The sequence below is a fragment of the Hippichthys cyanospilos genome, chromosome 4 (assembly GCF_059441005.1).
Source record: "Hippichthys cyanospilos isolate Australia breed blue-spotted pipefish chromosome 4, RoL_Hcya_1.0, whole genome shotgun sequence".
Taxonomy (NCBI): Eukaryota; Metazoa; Chordata; class Actinopteri; order Syngnathiformes; family Syngnathidae; genus Hippichthys; species Hippichthys cyanospilos.
Window position 1 is genome coordinate 10,493,431 of NC_142372.1, and position 17,377 is coordinate 10,510,807.

The 17,377-nt window shown below is 38.4% G+C and overlaps 1 protein-coding gene across 3 annotated transcripts in view; it reads right to left on the reverse strand.

Moving 5' to 3' along the window:
• Positions 1–17,377, reverse strand: part of mdga1 (MAM domain containing glycosylphosphatidylinositol anchor 1) — a 172,448-nt gene that overhangs the window by 89,848 nt on the left and 65,223 nt on the right. For all 3 annotated transcript variants that reach the window (XM_088413726.1, XM_088413727.1, XM_088413725.1), the window contains one exon: positions 5,196–5,370. In XM_088413726.1, coding sequence (XP_088269852.1) covers positions 5,196–5,370 — 175 coding nt within the window. The remainder of the gene's footprint in view (positions 1–5,195; positions 5,371–17,377) is intronic.

A 17,377-nucleotide genomic window follows, 5' to 3' on the forward strand; every position in this document is an offset into this window, starting at 1 on the left:
GTACCATTAAAAAGATGAAAAACAAAAGAAAGTATGGGCGACGGATCCCAGTGAGACCAGGCGTTCTGCAACGCACACAAATCACTTTGGAAAGTGCAAACAGAAGAAAATCAATTGAACTACGAACAAAACATTGCACATAAAGCAAGAGGACGATTACCCTGCCACAAAGAACAAGGTAAAAACAAGTTGGAAAACATGACCAAGATGTTGGGTAATGGAAAGTGAACTTCCGTGTGTCTTGGCCCAATGATTCACCTGATGGTTTTTAGCCTCTAACCTGCGGAAAAGGTCAAGGTATTTTTCCAGAGTTGCTTCCTTTTTTCGCACACATTTTTGCTTGCCTTTTTGGAAACGCCGCGTGTCAGTTTACGTTCTTCATGCTCCAGCTAGGTCATGTATAAAGGCCCAGCGGTGGGGCTACTAGCGTCGCTCGCTAACCCCGTGGGTTTTTTTTAGTCTCCTTGTATGCGTTCTCTCAAGCATGCGAGTTCCCAGTACGGGCCAGGTGTGCTTGTCTTGCCAGGGTTATACAAACTCAGCAGAGTCTGTTTACACAATCACATAGAAGGATTTTTTTGTTTGTTTGTTTACATTGGCACCTCGAATTCTAAATTTAATTCTTCGCGTGACCAAGCTCTTAACTCATTTTACTCGTCTTTTGGTGTTTGCTATTATAATTGGAAATATCCATAAAAGAGAAAAACAACACTGAAACAAATAAACTGATAAAAAAATGAAAGAAAATGGCTTGTGAGATAATAAACTACGAGTTTAAAACTTAGCTAAAAAAGGATAGTTTGAAAAAAAAGCCGTGTTCTTCAATAACTGAGCATCATCATGACTAATCATTGTTGCTGTATGTAATGATTGACATTTAAAGTAGCCAATGGTTGCATGAAGTCATTGAAAATGCTGTATGCAAATCAGACCCTTTTTTTTTTTAGGTCCAACAAGGAGGTCATAGATTCCACTTTAATAAGCATTGTTAGATTCAATAACCACGTGGGAAAAACGATTTAAAAAAAGCTGTGTATTACTTGAATAAAGTTCAGGATGATTTTGAATTTGAAGTGAACATTTGGTTGGATGCAAAAAAAAAATATTTTACATACTCATGTCCAATGAATTAGTCTGATGCTGCACCTGAGATGCAAATGTTTTCATTGTGATTTTTACCATCCGATTACTCCAATGAATTTGCAACAAATTGCAGCGAAGCTATTATTCTCCAACAATATTACCATCCAGCACAAATCTGCTACACACAAACCAATAAAGTTGTTTAAAACTGTTAATTCCTTCCGTATGCATTTGTCAACACCTCATAGCCTCATTCCTAAAAACAATCATTTTCTCAAGCTTTGTACGCCATAAGTCATTGTTCAGTAAGCTGTCATCATATTCAATGTGATTCAGATAACATTCAATTAAAAGTCTCTCCATGACTAGATCGCATGTCTGGATTGACAGCATTAATTTGAATTTAGCTAAGGAGGCATTTGGGACATATCTTTGGCTTCATCAATGCCGTCATAAGTCAGTCAAGCGACATAATCGGAATCCATTTTGTCATCATCATAAATGACTGTATTCAAAAGCATTGGCCCATGGAGACTGCCACTTACCTGATGCTGTCCTGAGAGGAATAGCCAGTAGGAGGACATAACCCCTTTCTTCTGCCCCCTCATGAATACACTATCATTTCTCTTTGCAGACTAAATATCTATCCTTGCTTGGGTCTCTGAACCAAGTCCATCCCATCAGTAGAGGCTACTTAGAGTTAACCCTCGCCTGCACACTGCCCCACTGCCTCAGTCGTTAGGTTTCCAGGTCATTGGTTATCTGGTTAAAAGGGGAACGTGGTATATTTGTTGTGTGTGTGTATTCTAGATTTGCAGACAAATTGATCATAAAGCATTAAGTGATTGAGTTCAGCTTGAAATGAATGGATGTTAATTTGCCTACAGAATGGACGGATGAGAACGTCCTTCTGAGAAATACTATCATTATTTGGACTCTAAGCAATTTCCCGCTCAGAATACCGCACACTTGTACAGCGCGTCTTTCACTTCAGTCCTGAATTTCTTTGCTCATTTTCTCCTTTCTGTTGTTAGTCTGCCATTCAGTCTGATGCGACCTTGCTCTTCCGAGCTGCACTCGCACACCTTTCAAAATGTAAGTGCATCTTTTATGTTGTGTGAAGGCTCCTGGACATGCTTTAGTATTTATTTCTGCCTAGGAGCGAGGCAGCATGCATCACTGGCCATGAGTGTATGCTGCACATACAGTATAAAAGTGAAGGTTGGAACTTAGCTGATTAAATCGTGAGTTAATAATATGTAAGTGACTGATGATGATGCATTAATTATCTCCAAAAAACTAAAAATATGTGCGTTTAAAACCATGCAAGTTCTATTACGTTACCAAATATCTGCAAAAGAACAGAGAGGGATCAGAAATATATGTTTTCGCATGTTTTTGTCTCCTTTCGGAAAATAACCGGTCTGCTGGATTCACGCACATTGGTGAATGTGAGTATATATAGTCTTTTTTTTTTTTTTTTTGTTAGCAGTTTCTCAGTCAGAAGGAGTCGCCACTATGTTGGGTATTTTATGTTTTGTATGGTAAACAGAAAAAAATCAAGGAACAACCATCTTTTGGGTATTTTGCCTGGCAGGAGTAACTTCTGCTATCTACACTATTAACCTCACAGCTAAAGATAATTGTTACATCGTTTTAGCTCTACTGCTGAGTAGGAAGCAGCTCACTATTGTTTCTGACCCCTGCGTTCGGCGGACGGGTAATTGAACAAGCTTTGACCGTCAGAGCTGGTTAGAGTCACAGAAGCCTCGTCGCTACTACGCCGACAACGCAACCCGTTTACTCGCCAGACACCCCAGCAATTACCAGCTCCCCAGCTGAGGGGTGCAACGCTGCCGCCTGGAGACAAGCAGATAGGGGTTGGAGGGGGGGGTCTCATTAAGGTAGGCTAGCGGATGAACGATAAATCTGTGCGTGTGTGAGGCTGGGTGAGAGTGTGAAGGTTAAATTGTTTTGTTCAAGAGATTTGATGGTAAGGTTCTGTGAAATGCTATTGAGGACTCTGCACAGAACAGCACTGAAGACAAGATGAATTTCGTAAATGTACTACACGGAATTGATTTTTTTGTGTTATAGGCCCTTGGAAAATCAGCCTTTAAAATAGCCATTTAAAGGATTGGATCAATGAAGGAAGGAACTGTTTTGGGCAACGAATGCCTGTAGTGAATTAATAAGGATTTTAAGCCTGCTGGGAAATAAGCATACAACTGGAGATGTGGGAGAGTGGGGCTGCTCATTTTTGTGTGTGAGGGGTGTGTGACAAATGGTACCGTTTTAACCCGATGCCACGACCTGGCTCCTGGCTCACGGGGACAGTGGGGCAGTGAAACAAGCAGCAGCATGGGGCCCCTAGAACACCACAATGCTTCTCAGTAGTCCAATCTCAATGGAATGCCCTAAAATCACATTTTGAAGATACCTTAAAAAACACTTTTAATTTTTTTATTTTGCTGTGACTTTTACATTGCAGGGTGATGGACTTAATGACCACCAACAGATAAGCTGAGAAATTACACAAATTGAGGATGATTTTTGTTGATCTGATGACATATAAATGTAACTTTTAATGTAGCTAGAGTGAATTTACTGCATGAATGCAAATACAGGTTCCAAACTGAGGAACTAGCCAGCTAATTAATTGCATGCCCATTGTGCCAATACAGATGCATTTGTACACCGCAAGTTTCATATTTTCTAATTCCTGCAGCTTTGAAATAATGGTGTGGATTTTGTATATTTTCTCATATTTTTCTTGTAAACAAAAGATGGTCTGAAAAAAGAAGTTTCAGATGTTATCGTCTACAAGCAAAAATCTCCCAAAATTAGCACTTATTTATGAAATATATTATTATGACATATAAATAGTATAATTATATCATTAGCATTATTTCTCAGGTTCCTTCAGCGCAATACATTCTGCTGTTTGAGGTTGAAGTTATGAACGCATTTTTCTCATACCTACATTTGATGACTATTTTTCTTTGGATAGTATCCCTTGATGAAGTCTCAATAAAATACAATAAAATCATGTGTCGTCACTGCAGATATCGTATGGGATTGATATTGGGCGGTGCTCTAGGATGTAAAATCAATATTGTATCAGAAAAAAAAAAAACAATTTAAACCACCCTTGGCATAGCTAATCATAACTAACAGTCTGATTATTCAGTTAACTAATTGTTATGAATTCTGTTATCCTAGGACTTGGAGACATGTCTACAAGAGAATAGAACCAGCTTTCCAAATAGAGTTCGAGCTTGTCACAATGGGTATTAAAAGAAAAAAAAAGGCCCCAATTTATTGAAGCTCTATCAAAGCATTTGATACATATGTTGTATTTCCCTCAACACGCATTAAAAATTCTCACTATAGGCTGTCTTTTTTTTTATCCCTCCATTTGTGAGCGGTGCGTCTACAGCCACGGTGTGGCAAGTGTCACTCTGGGAAATCACTATAGTCTGGTAATTATTGATGTCTGGGACAAAAGGAGACGTTTTAATATAAGAGATTTCTCCTTTCAAATAACAAAAGCACAACCTAGACTGCAGTTCAAATGACTTATAAAAGAAGTCTTCAAAGAAGAACTTTCTTAAATGTGAGCTGAATGCAGCAGGATATTTCAAGTAACCCTATGTGGCAAGAGTGACCAGAGAAGCATTGAGTTAGGGAGCCCGTACTGCTCGGACTAACTGTTGTAAAGCTTTCATAAAGTCCAACTGACTTCACTTGTCACCCAGGAGCATCTGACACTTATTTCCAAATCGGAGTTGTACACACCTGCATTATCGCTGCACTTTACCAGCAAGTGTATGATGTTTTAAATGTGTTGCATCCTCTTATCTTCACTCCCAGATACAGAAAGTTTACTTGCTCTATGAATCTGCCCTCCCTTCAATCCACCTTCAATGCTTTTCATCCCCTTCCACTGATGCTCCTGGAAGCCATTCCCACCCGAAATCTCATCACCCCCCCCCCCCATCTTTCTTTCATCTCTCTCTTGGCTCAATCGCCCATCATATCGTCCGTGGGAATGGCTCGAGTGAGAGTCAGTTACATGTGGAAGGATTGCTACTCCTTCCCAGTCTACTTACACTGCACATCTACACGGATGGACTTGATGGCAGCCACCCCCACCCCGTTGTCCGCTTTGCAGTAGTAGCGACCCCCCTGCACCCTCTGGATGCCTTCGATGCGCAGCGTCTCATTGTAGATGGACGTCTCCTGGAATTTATCTGAGGCGCTGCCGGCAGTCTTTGTCCATCGTACCTGAGGAGATGAAAATGTCTTTTTAGGTATTGTCGCTGCAAACAAGAATGGAATGGCAGATCAATAGAATACAGAGAGAGATAATGACTTTTTTTCAAATTTTCATTTAAAGACTATTTAGCTTACTGTATTGAGGCTAGTCCAGTGAAGCAGAGCAGTTTTGTGAATTACTGACTTGGTTTGAGGAGCATTTTACACAGTTTGTGGAGCATTTTTTTTTTTTTGCATCTTAATCCCAATTACACAAAGCAACATTTTTTTTATTATTAAACTATGATAATATGACTATTAACTTTCATTGTTATTCAATACTACTACGGTTATTGGTTATTTTTTTCATGGTTGACCACTATTCAATGCACCATACATCTCATCCTCACATTAGCAGATAGCGGAGACAGGTATAAAAGAGTTCAATTACTTCAGTACTTAATTATCTAAATTAATTAGATTTTTATGAGGTAATCCATTTATTTGCATGAAATTACCTAAATTAGCTGGTTTGGGGAACTAAGTACTGTAGGAAGACTTAGGTAAAAAGTACTAAAAATTAAATCAGTATTTCTGAAATAGTGGTGCTAGAAGTTTCATTCCCCCTCCCCCTTCCTAGAATTTTTAGCATGTTTTTCAGGCACTTTGATACACTGTTTTTTTTTCTGTTTTAGACTAAGCATTAACCCATATAAACACTGTAAAAAAATAACTTGTTGAAAGTTGATTTATGATGGTTTTTTTCTTTTGTTAATGTTAAAAATTATATATATTTAGGTATAATTTTACAATTATTATAATCTTATTTATGGTCAGTGCGTCGAGTTGGGGGGGCGCGAAAAGTTTTATTTTTAATTACTTTAGGCATTTAAGTATATAAATGATCCATTACGTTTGGATATATTTCATTTTCAATTTTAGGTCCTTCTTTAGCCAACCATTTGAAAAACTTTGATAGACAAGTAGTTTGTGTCTGGACTCTTAAATAAACACAAGCATGTCAAAAATCCAGTTTTAAAAACATGAGCCTTTACCAGAATGGATTTTACATGGTCAAGGTGAGCAATGAATGCGCCGTGCTTTATTGACTCAATTTTAAATTTGCTCTGCCTGCGTTCGTGTGGCTTTGGAAAAGTGATTAAGTCCCTTTTAAAATAAAATAAAAATGTCTCTCAAAAACAACACAGGACTTTGAGCAGAAACATTTGTGACCATGACCACATGATAAAAAACCGGGATGAAGATGAACTGGACCTTCAGTTATGAGTTTGCGTGACTTTCTAATTAAACTTCTTTGTCACTGGTGGAGATGAAATCAACCTATGCCATCGAGCGGACAAGCAGTCAGTGACAGTAAGCGCCGCAGCGCTTGTGGCGTCCATGACGCCCAGCTCGGACTATTAAGAGCGTTTAGAAACTCGATAAAGGTTTTCACGCTTGAATTACGCCAGCGGCCGACACGAACCGTTTCCTCGCTTAATCCGCTCCACAAACATACATTCAGACACACGACAGGCTGTAAACTCAGCGTGTTTGATTTTTATTTTTGCTGTGTGGATATGAGTGTACATCCCATTAATCCCTATTAACCCCTCTATCAGTTATCAACCTCTATGAGGCTATCAACCATGTTCTGTTAAGGAGGTCAAAGAGGATAATGGGCAAAAGTCACTGAATGTACAGTGTGTGTGTGTGTGTGTGTATGACTGTGCTGTGTGTGTTAAAAAACTGGTACTATGGATTAGTGGATTATCAGGGCCAATGCAAATGCTCTATGTCTGTTTATTCAGCTCTGTTTGTAGGAGGGATTTAGATCAGGCACTCTGCCATTGAGCAAACTGGTCAAGGTGAGCAATGACCCAAACGCTGCCTAGCCACGCCTTTGTCAGTTCACTTTGTCAGTACATTTGCGCAAATGGAACTCTTTAAAAGGGTTTAAAAGTCCTTTTTTTTTTTTTTAATTGAGTACACCAAAAATGAACGCATCATAAAGTTAGGTTCTGTGGTGTTTGTTGTGTTTTGATTGGTATGGGTTTTCTGTTATTTTTCTCAGTCTGGGTTATTATTCTTTTGTTCATGTTTTTGTTTCCCTGTGTAGTGTGATTGCGTCAATCTGTCCAGCTTTACCCGCTTCCCTTGTGTTGGCCAAACAGGTCCCTGTTCCAATTGTGTCTTTCCAGGTACTCCTTGTTGTTGTGTCAGTTTTGAGTGTATTTAATTTTCTGTTTCTTTTCAGTTCTTTTCAGGTCATTGTCAAAGTGTCGCTGTTGATGTTGTTCTCCTGAAGTGTTAGTCCTCGTGATATTTATTTCAGTTTTTCTTCGAGTCTGTCCTTCAACTGTTTCTGTATTGAGTTTTTTCTGCGTTCTTTTGTTGTTGGTGTCGTTTACTTTCACTTCTTATTACAGTATTGTTGTTTTTTCGAACGCACCCTGCCTCCCTGCAATTGAGCTCACATCTTCCGCATGTCTTCCCACCATGACTGGTCACAAATCAAGTATTACAATAGGTGGCTCCAAAATTATAAGCTAGAGCCCTCTCAGCTGTCAAGACGCTGTGGGTGTGTTCAATGAATGTGCCGAAAAGACAGCCTGCTTGATTCTTACCTGTCACTCAAAAGCCTTTTTATGAACACTTGAGCTCAACCTTCTGAGTCTGTAGTGAGTCACAAGCTCAATGACATGCGCTGCTGTTTAATAAACAATAATCTTTCACTGAGTCTTTAATGTGGACCCACACACAACACAAAACCAAGCAAAGAAGTGACATATTCAGAGATGTATTGAAAATGCAAACTGGACAGTATGTCAAGGTTTAACAGTAGGGAACTGCCACACTGTGGAATCAATTTGACGTGTTCAAAAAATCAGGCTTATGGCTCTCAAAATTAAAATTGAGACATTGGTATATTTTAATTACACTAAATAACAATTAAAATGATATATAGTACGTGGCGGTAGCTCAAAATTTGATTTTTAAAGTTTAGACACTTTCAACAGTGCGCATGGTCTACTAATGCCTCATTTTCATACAGTTCCATTACACGTTGATTTTTTTTCTGCTAGGTAATGAAAGTTGTGACCTTTATGAGGTTGTTTTGTACAAATCCCAACATGGACATCTCAGTCAAAAATGTGTATTTTCATTAATAACTCAAAACTAATCGAAATGACATAAGCCTGGTTTGGCTGGTAATTTAAGGCAGTCACCCTTTGACCCCCAGATATGTGTTTTTCTTTTCCTCCAACAGGGGATTTGGGAGCTTCCTTTGTTTTTGACTTTTTTGTTTTGGCACAACCTCTGTTTAAAGTTTGTACAGTATTTTGATGATTTTTTTTCCCCAGTCATTTCACATCATTCTTGCAGTGTTTTAGCTAAGGGAGAGCACACTACTGGTAATGTGATAACTAAGTGGTCGTGCCATGTTGAAATTTCACGTCATCACCATTTGGGTGAAATTTCAGCTCCCTAGTGTCTTCTTTCAATGCTTTCCATTTGATGTGAATGACTTTGATATAAACATCAACGGATTGGACAAAATATTGCACAAGGGTTAAACCAGTGCTTCTCAATTCTATTTTAGAAAACATTTCGCGGCCCCCCCACTAGCCACACTGACCATAAATAAGATTATTATCCATAAAAATTATTATCAATAAAAATTGTAAAAACAATCTAATCCAACGTTTAACTGTTAACGACTTTTTTACAGCATTTATTAAGAGACTTTGTGTGTGTAGCCGATGAGCCTAACAGGTTTAGAAGGTCTTTGTGAGCCAAAGTGAGAGCCTATGTGAATGTGTTTGCAGGATATCTTTTGGGCGGTTAGTGTGTGTGTGTAAGTGTAAGAAAGAGCAGGAATAAAAAGCAAGCACTAGACTGTAGTATATAAAACACGTCTGTCAGCTGTGTGACGGGCGGAGAAAAAGGTGCTCCACCGGGGAGGTGGATGAAGTGAAAATACAGTGGAGTGGTGAGGTGATAATGTGAATAAAAGAGATCTTGAATGTGATGCAGATGACAGGCAGCCGAGAGAGGAGCTTTTGTCAGCATGTGACTCCGGCGGCTGAATGCCATCACCTGCGCGCGTGCGCTCCCTCCTCAGACCCCAATCGCCGTGTCTCGTCTTACTTTCCTCAAAAGACGTGCCGGTGTGTGTGTGCATGTGTCCCTTGTGGATGGATCCGTGCGGATATCTTTCAGTGCTTTTCCCCGCCTTCATCTGTTCAACGTCTGGCGTCTTCTTTCTTCCCTTGTCTTCTTTTCCAGCAAAGTCCAACTCGCACTCTAAGATCTCGACTTGAAATACGCTTCATTTGAATGATGCACATTCCGATCGACAACCACATTTACATTTATTTCAAAGTAGCTCTTAACTTTTAGGGTGTCGTGCGCTGTTCCCATGGGTAATGGTTTGACGTGAAATGCACTCTGTGTTCAGCGGTGAGTGTCATCCCGGCGGCGCACGCATTCACCTGTAGGCATGTTTCAATATGAAAATGTATGCCTTGTCAGAGCAACACAATGTGGAGAAGTGACAGAAATGCTTTGTGTATTAAACAACGTATAAACAGCCGTCAAATTCTAATAATACCACATGAATCCCACATACCATCAAAATGCATCGTACTACTGTTGTCATGGTTACAAAATCAAGTAAACCTCACACAACTCAAATCTGATCAGACGTAGCAACTTGTAATAGTCTGCCAAATTGTGCAGATAATTACTGAATAACACAATTCTTTCTTAATTCTAATGTAAGAAATTATTAACTGCAAGCCAGTCCAACTCCTACATCACAAGCTCCTGGTATCAGAAAAAATAAAAATAATAACATTAAAAAACTATGCCAATGGAAAAAGTGAGCTGAGGTGCATGCCTTTCATTGAGCAGCTACATCATGCTACATTATATATGAAAATGTAAAACAACCACTCAAAGTGTGGACGCTGGATTTTATGGAGGATGGCGCCATTATGGCCACAATCAAAGTGCTCTTATAAGAAATACATTAAAGAATTAGGCATGTAAAATTCCCATTAGCGGTCACATCTTGTGTGGTCCTTACTAATAGTACATTGAATAAGGTACAATGGAAAACCAACCATAATGTTTCACATTCACTTGTATCTCAATATCCTCCACTCCAAGTTTGAGACATAAAATTAGAATAGAATAGAATAGAATAGAATAGAATAGAATAGAATAGAATAGAATAGAATAGAATAGAATAGAATAGAATAGAATAAGCGATATGGCCAAAAATAAAACCTTGATTTTTTTGAATCATTCTGGATGATTATAAAAGAAACACACCAAAATTCCATTCTTCTCAACCTCAGTAAAACTGTGATGTAAATTATTGGCCCTGCTCATCATCAGCACTTGTTTAGGAATAGCACTTTGAACCTAGATAATTATACTATTGCTCAAAGTGGCTCAACAATAACACTTGGTAATATTCAACTCAATTCTCTCTTTTCAAACACGTATTAAAAACACGTCGAAAACAGGGCTTTTTTTTACCTTCGCAATATTGCCAAAATTTGCCCTAGTCTGTCTAGTAATGCTGAAACATTAATTCATGTGTTTGTTACCTCACGCCTTGACTATTATACCGTATTATTTGATTAAAAGACGAACTTAGGGAGCTGAAATTTTACCTAAATATATCAGGACCACTTAGTTATCATACTACCAAGAGAGTGTCATCCCTAGGCTAAAATACTGCCAGAGTGACGAGGAAGAGAATGACCCAAAATGCTCAAAATACTGCACAAGGGTTAAATCGGACAATGATTTTAAATTGGATTGGAAATTCATGCAACTGTTAATTCCATATTTTGTCATTTTGAGCAGCTGGCTCAGGTTAAGCCTCTCATTTATCAACACCACTTGGAAACACAAGCATCACTTTGTATATTTACTTTTATTTTTGAGTATTAGTCAAAGAAATGTAGCTCTTATCATCTTTCTGTGTCTGTCTTACTCTTTGATTCCCACTGACATTCTGTCCCTACATGTAAAAATATCTGTCTCGCCACACACAGAAGCGCACACACGCACAGCTTCTTGCCTGCTGATCTGTCTGAGAGCTGTTCACTTCTCTCATCAGAGTGACACATCACAACAGGATCCAGCAGATTTTGCCCAACTGCTGTCAGACTTCTTTGGCCCGCTGTCCAAAGTGTAAGCTGTCAGCACGACTAAACAACACATGAGAGGCCTGAGCAATGAACTGCATTGACTGGAGTGCAGAAACAGGCGGCAAATACGGGTTTGACATCACTTGCCATCGGCCTTAATGACTTGGGATTTCTCACGCCAGAAATGTCTCTTGGACCGTTGGATTTTTGCCGTGCGATGGTGAAATTATATTTAAATTTCTCAAACAGTTGCTAGCTCAACTCATTCACATTCTTAAATGTTTGTATTTGTCAGCTGGCATCCAAAATATCCCAAAAATGATTTTATAATTACAAATAACCAAATAGATCCGCTTACTGTTAACTATGACAAGAGTGGTTGCTACCAGCTAGCTGTACTCCTTGCGATTAATTTTTTATTGTATCGCATCACTCTTCTGACAACATCAACACGCCGCCATTATAAAAAAAAAAATATTCATTTGATGATTAAGGGCGCTAAGTAATCACAAGTCTACCATGCTGCCATTGTACAATATGGCACATGTTTCCAGCGTTAGCGCTAGCAGCTAACTTTGTGGGGTGCATTCAAATGCAGTCAGACTTTTCCAAAATTGATTATGAATCGCTTCATACACCCAAAAATCTGAATCAAATTGAATCATGAAACAAATATTCCCACCAGCTATATAATGGCACAAATTAATACATCCCTTAAGTATATTTTTCAAACGGTAGTTATGCAAAAGGTCTAGCCCATCTTTTCTTGAATCAGTGAAATTACAAAATCGAACCTCTAGTCCCATGTTGACGCTATTGACAACATGTAAACATACACTTTATTTTACTATTGAATTCTACACACAGGTATTATGCTATTCAAGGATATACCGACAAAGTCAAAAAGGTCCATAGGGGTCGAAACACTTGATCATCATTTAATCCGATTAGATACTCCATTTACATATCTGACTGTTTAATTAAAAGGTCGATAATCTATCAGCTTTACAAATAAATGCCATGCAGAACAAATAATGGATCAAGACCAGGATCAATTAGCAAAGCCACAGCTGACCACTGGCCTTCCTTATCTTAATGTGCATCCAATTTTCAGGTTGTGTCTTATTTTAGAATCATCCATGTCCTGGACTGGTCTGTGGACTTTCATGCTTATGTTGAGTGTTTTGTAAAATTCTAATCAAGCATTATATAGATCAACTGAAAAGTAAGTAAAAGTAACGGCCTTTCAAAATGCTAGCCCTCAGTATCACCGTGTGTTAAAAAAAACAAAAAACAAAAAAACAACTTTGGAATCTTTTATACTCCTCCCACTTACCCATTATAAGCTTTGCTACGCTCGTTGTCTACTTCTTCCTTTTAAGCATTTGTTGATGTAACGCCAGCGGAGTCAACGATACAGTGCTTTATCCATCCAGCTGGCTCACTCACCGTGAATAGGCTTAAGATGGTAATCCTGTTATCAGGGAATACTACTTGGCGGCGCCGCACAACCACACACAGACACACACACACACACACATATAGAACCTTTGAAATGCACAGACTGCATGAAAGCACAGAGGCTGCATAATCTACTGAGTGAAGCATGAGAATGTCAAATGAAAACAGTCAGTCGTAAGACAAACTAATAAATTGTATTGAATGGATAAAATGAAGTAGATGCATAATCGGGCGGTTGTTGATAAAGATGAGTGACATTTAAGGGTTCTATCGTTGGTGTAAAATCTACTGTGCATAACTGCAGAAGCGGGTGGTCTAGCGGTTGAGCGCAGGCTGATGGATCAGCAAGAAGGAGGAATGCACCGCTGTGGGAATGTCATGGCCACAACATGGCGGAGGCACATTTTCTATACAACATGCCCTTGTATAGTGCATTCTTATTGGGCACCAACCAATTATTATTTTGTAGATTCAAATAGAACGCCTTTTATGTCATTGTATGGAAGGTATACAACAAAATTGTAAGCGCTTCTCTGATTGGTGCATATTAAATAGATATGAATAAATGAATGACATTGTTGTTATGGGGAACATTTGTAGATCTGGAGGAAAAAAGGTTTCTGAGTCTGTTTGTCCATCTTTTTGGAGCCCTGTAGCTCTGAGTGATGAATCAGATTAAAAAAAAAATGAACGTAATAAACGAGACATTACTTCAAATCAACAATGCAGAAAAAGATCAACATTGTGAATCAGTTACTGGTTTGGTTTGAAACATGGTGTGAAATGGGGCAAAATAATTGACCATTGCTTTTCAAAGCAAACACAAACTTTTGTCTTGATTCAGCATGAAAATAATTTGATCTCTTTCATGAATTGCTACAGAAATATAATATTTATTATTGTTATTCACTATTATAGTGAAAAATGATCATTTGGGACAAATTTAAGGTGGCATTGGATGGCACTGTAAATGCAAATTGACAGAGGTAGAATCAATTCTGGTGTCTTTCGTGCACTGCGACTTCTCTCGTCATTATAATCAGGCACATAGATGCCACTTCTATTTTTCTAAATGATGCTGATTGGTCCACGATCATCTTCAACTTCACTGAAATGTATCTTTTGAGGAGAGTAATGGAACTCTGCCTTGTGCGGTGTAGGTGGGGCCACACGGCATCCAATAATACTGACTCATTGATATTGAACACGCCTTCCCTGTCTTTAACCTTGTCATACAATATGAATGACTGCATTGGTCATTCTGCCAGAGTAATACAATTCCCAAGCTGTGATAACATTGCAGGAAGGAGAGGAATCATCAGCTTTTAAAGATGAGGCAATGTCTTTTTAGAATTTTTTTTCTAAACAAGTCGTTGTGAGTTGCATTAGAAGATTGAGTGAAAGGTAACCCAAGCAACAAGTTGGTTAATTAACAGTGATCAGCCAACTACCTTCTACAAACAGCCATGTTGCAAATGATATGCTGCATACAGTACACAATCACATCTACAGACAGCTTTGAGGAATAAATGAGATAACCAAGAAAAAATAATATTACAGAATATACAGCAAATGGTCCGTAATCAACAAAGCACAAAACTTTAGCATGTCCAAAAAACAACATTAAAAAAAAGATAAAATACAAAACATTGCATGCAAACGCCAAAATAATTCACAAACACATATTCCTCATATACATGTAAATGAATTAAAATACCATACTGTTTGTAATAAATAATATGTTACTGATAATGCTCGCGGTATGCTCAGAGAACAGTTCACATGCTATTTCGTGGAAAAAGGCATGCTCCTTACAAATCAAAACTTAATAAATGCTTAAAACAAGAAAAAATACACAGTATGTATGTATAGTGTATGTATCCATGCATGCATGTGTGTAGGTAGGTAGTAAGCATATATAGACAGACAGACTTGACATTCATTAAATGCGTCTTTTTAAGGGTCTGTGATCCACAATGGAGGCGCTTTGTAACATTTAAATGCCATATTACATTTGTCTTCAATGTACCTGCCGTGTACCTTTTTTTTTTTAACCTTGCGGCGTTGCCATTTTACCACAGCTTCATTTTAACTTTGATAAGTGGAGGTTCTGTGCAAAGTTTGTTACCACAGCAGCAGACACTTTGATGGTACAGGAACTCATAGAACATTTGCAGTGATGGCTATTATTATTTCTGTTCATACTTCTATTGCTCCAAGATCAAATTCATTATATTTCTGTTTTTTTCTGTGTCAAGCAGTCAAGGCTACAGTTGCCAAGACTGTGCAAATCACACTTTAACACCTTCACCAACACATTTTATGAAGTTGCACTTGTTAACTGTCAAATCAAAATGAAGTGTGATATCAAAAAATGTACAGAAAAAAATGTGATGCAAATTGTGTATTTTAAAATCAATCCTAATGATGTAATGCATAGGCGTTGGGAGAGTTAGTGATTACCCAGACTAGAATCTCTCCCTGAGTGCTAAAAATTTGTGAGTTTAATATTGCTGGCGTCATATTTAAAAAAAAATCAATCAGTTGAAACAAGGCATACAAGAACAACCTGAAATGCCCCAAGAGAGAATTATCTCGACGTGTGACTACCCACGCTGCTAAATTTCCATTACAACAAGCTACCATGCAAATGTAAAGTCCATAAAAGACAAACAAATGAGATTATTTATGTAATTGCCGAAAAAAAATACTTACTATACACTCTGCCAACATAACTAAAAGGGTCCATTTAAGTTTATCATCAAGATGAATCCTGGAAAATATTTCCCAAGAAATAGTGAGCATGCTTTCCGTGTACAAAACGAGCAGCAGATGTTCCACCTTGCCCAGCTGCTTATTATTTCTCCCGGAAGCACAGAAACCTGGCGGACCTTTTCTCATTGACGTCAGTGATGTATTTTTACCGGTTCATGCGTTTGACGAACTCATCTAAGGTCGAACACGCAATGGCAAAACATAATGGTCATATTTTGCCAGCCCACTTTTTCAACTTGGCTCCATCCCTGGCTTATTAGTCCTTTACACTGCACAAGATTCATCACAAGCACTTTGCTCCTCGTGAAACTTGTTCATCCTAGCTTTGTGTTTGCATAGCCACTAAGCAGTCCGGTTCAGTTCAGTTCAGATCAATGAATCCTGACCAGGCTTGCATTTCCGCTGCGGGGGTGGTGATAGCTGCATTAGTGGCATAAATAGCAAGACGTCATCACAGAAGATCGGAATGCCATTTGCCACTTAATTAAACTAATGGGATAAAAGTGACACAATGTGGTGCAAGATGGGGTTTTTTTTTCCAAAAACAAGTGAGACAAGGGGTGTAATTTTCTCTCTGCATCATAATCCGCAGTCAGTTTTAAATGACGCTCTTTGTTTTCTTCTCATTATGCCAACATTCAATTTTATTGTAATACAATCTACATGTATGATTAGCACTGACACGATCCAATTATGCACTATTACTGCAACTGGTGCTTCCAAAAGGAAGGGGTCTGAAAAAAGTTACAGTATGGGTATAAATAGAAAAACTGAAAAATATGAATTGTTTCCGAAAAGAACTGGTGATACCAAGGCCGGTGTTTCCTTTGTGTTGTGATATAGGTCGCGATGCATTTGCAATTGCCATGTATTTGTCACCTGTCATATAGAGTCCTGCATTCCGTTGTGACTGATGATGACTGTTGCTCGATAACCCATTGTCATGTTGTTGCTATGGTCTTTTTCTTTATTAGGTTTTATAGGATTGATGTCTGACTGTATTTAAGTTATATAGACGTCACGCTATCATGTCAATCCGTCTTCTTGGTTATTTTCTGAGTCTATTTTCCATGAAAACTACTTTCTGAGTCTAGTTTCCGGTCTACTTCCCAATGCTTGTTGTGGTTACGTCGAATTTTTGTGTGTAAAGACCTTCTACTTCTCAAGTTTTGTGCCCCGTCTGCTTCTGGGTTCAAATTTTGCTCCTCACGTAACATGTTTGACCCTTTTTGTGGGGAATGCAAATGCTCTGCCCATACTTTTGCGGGTTTCAATGTGTCCACGAGCTTTCTTTAATTCGGTTCATTGAATACTTTAAATTGACCATAGTTGAAAAGAGGACTGGTACACCATGACTGATTATAGACAGATAATCTTTCATACTGAAACACACACATATGGATATTTTGGAAAATCATTCACTGTCAGCCATTTAGCGCATCTTGGGACTCACAAATTTCATATCTAAAATCAAGCATCATTACTATATGCTGGTGACTAGGCGTCAGTAAAGTTTTTTTTCAAGATTGAAGTTTACAGTGGAGTAGCATCAAATGTTCTTCTGCCCATCCATATTTGAAAAACATGATTGACAAGTAAACATGTCAATGGGAGGAAATGATAAAGAACCA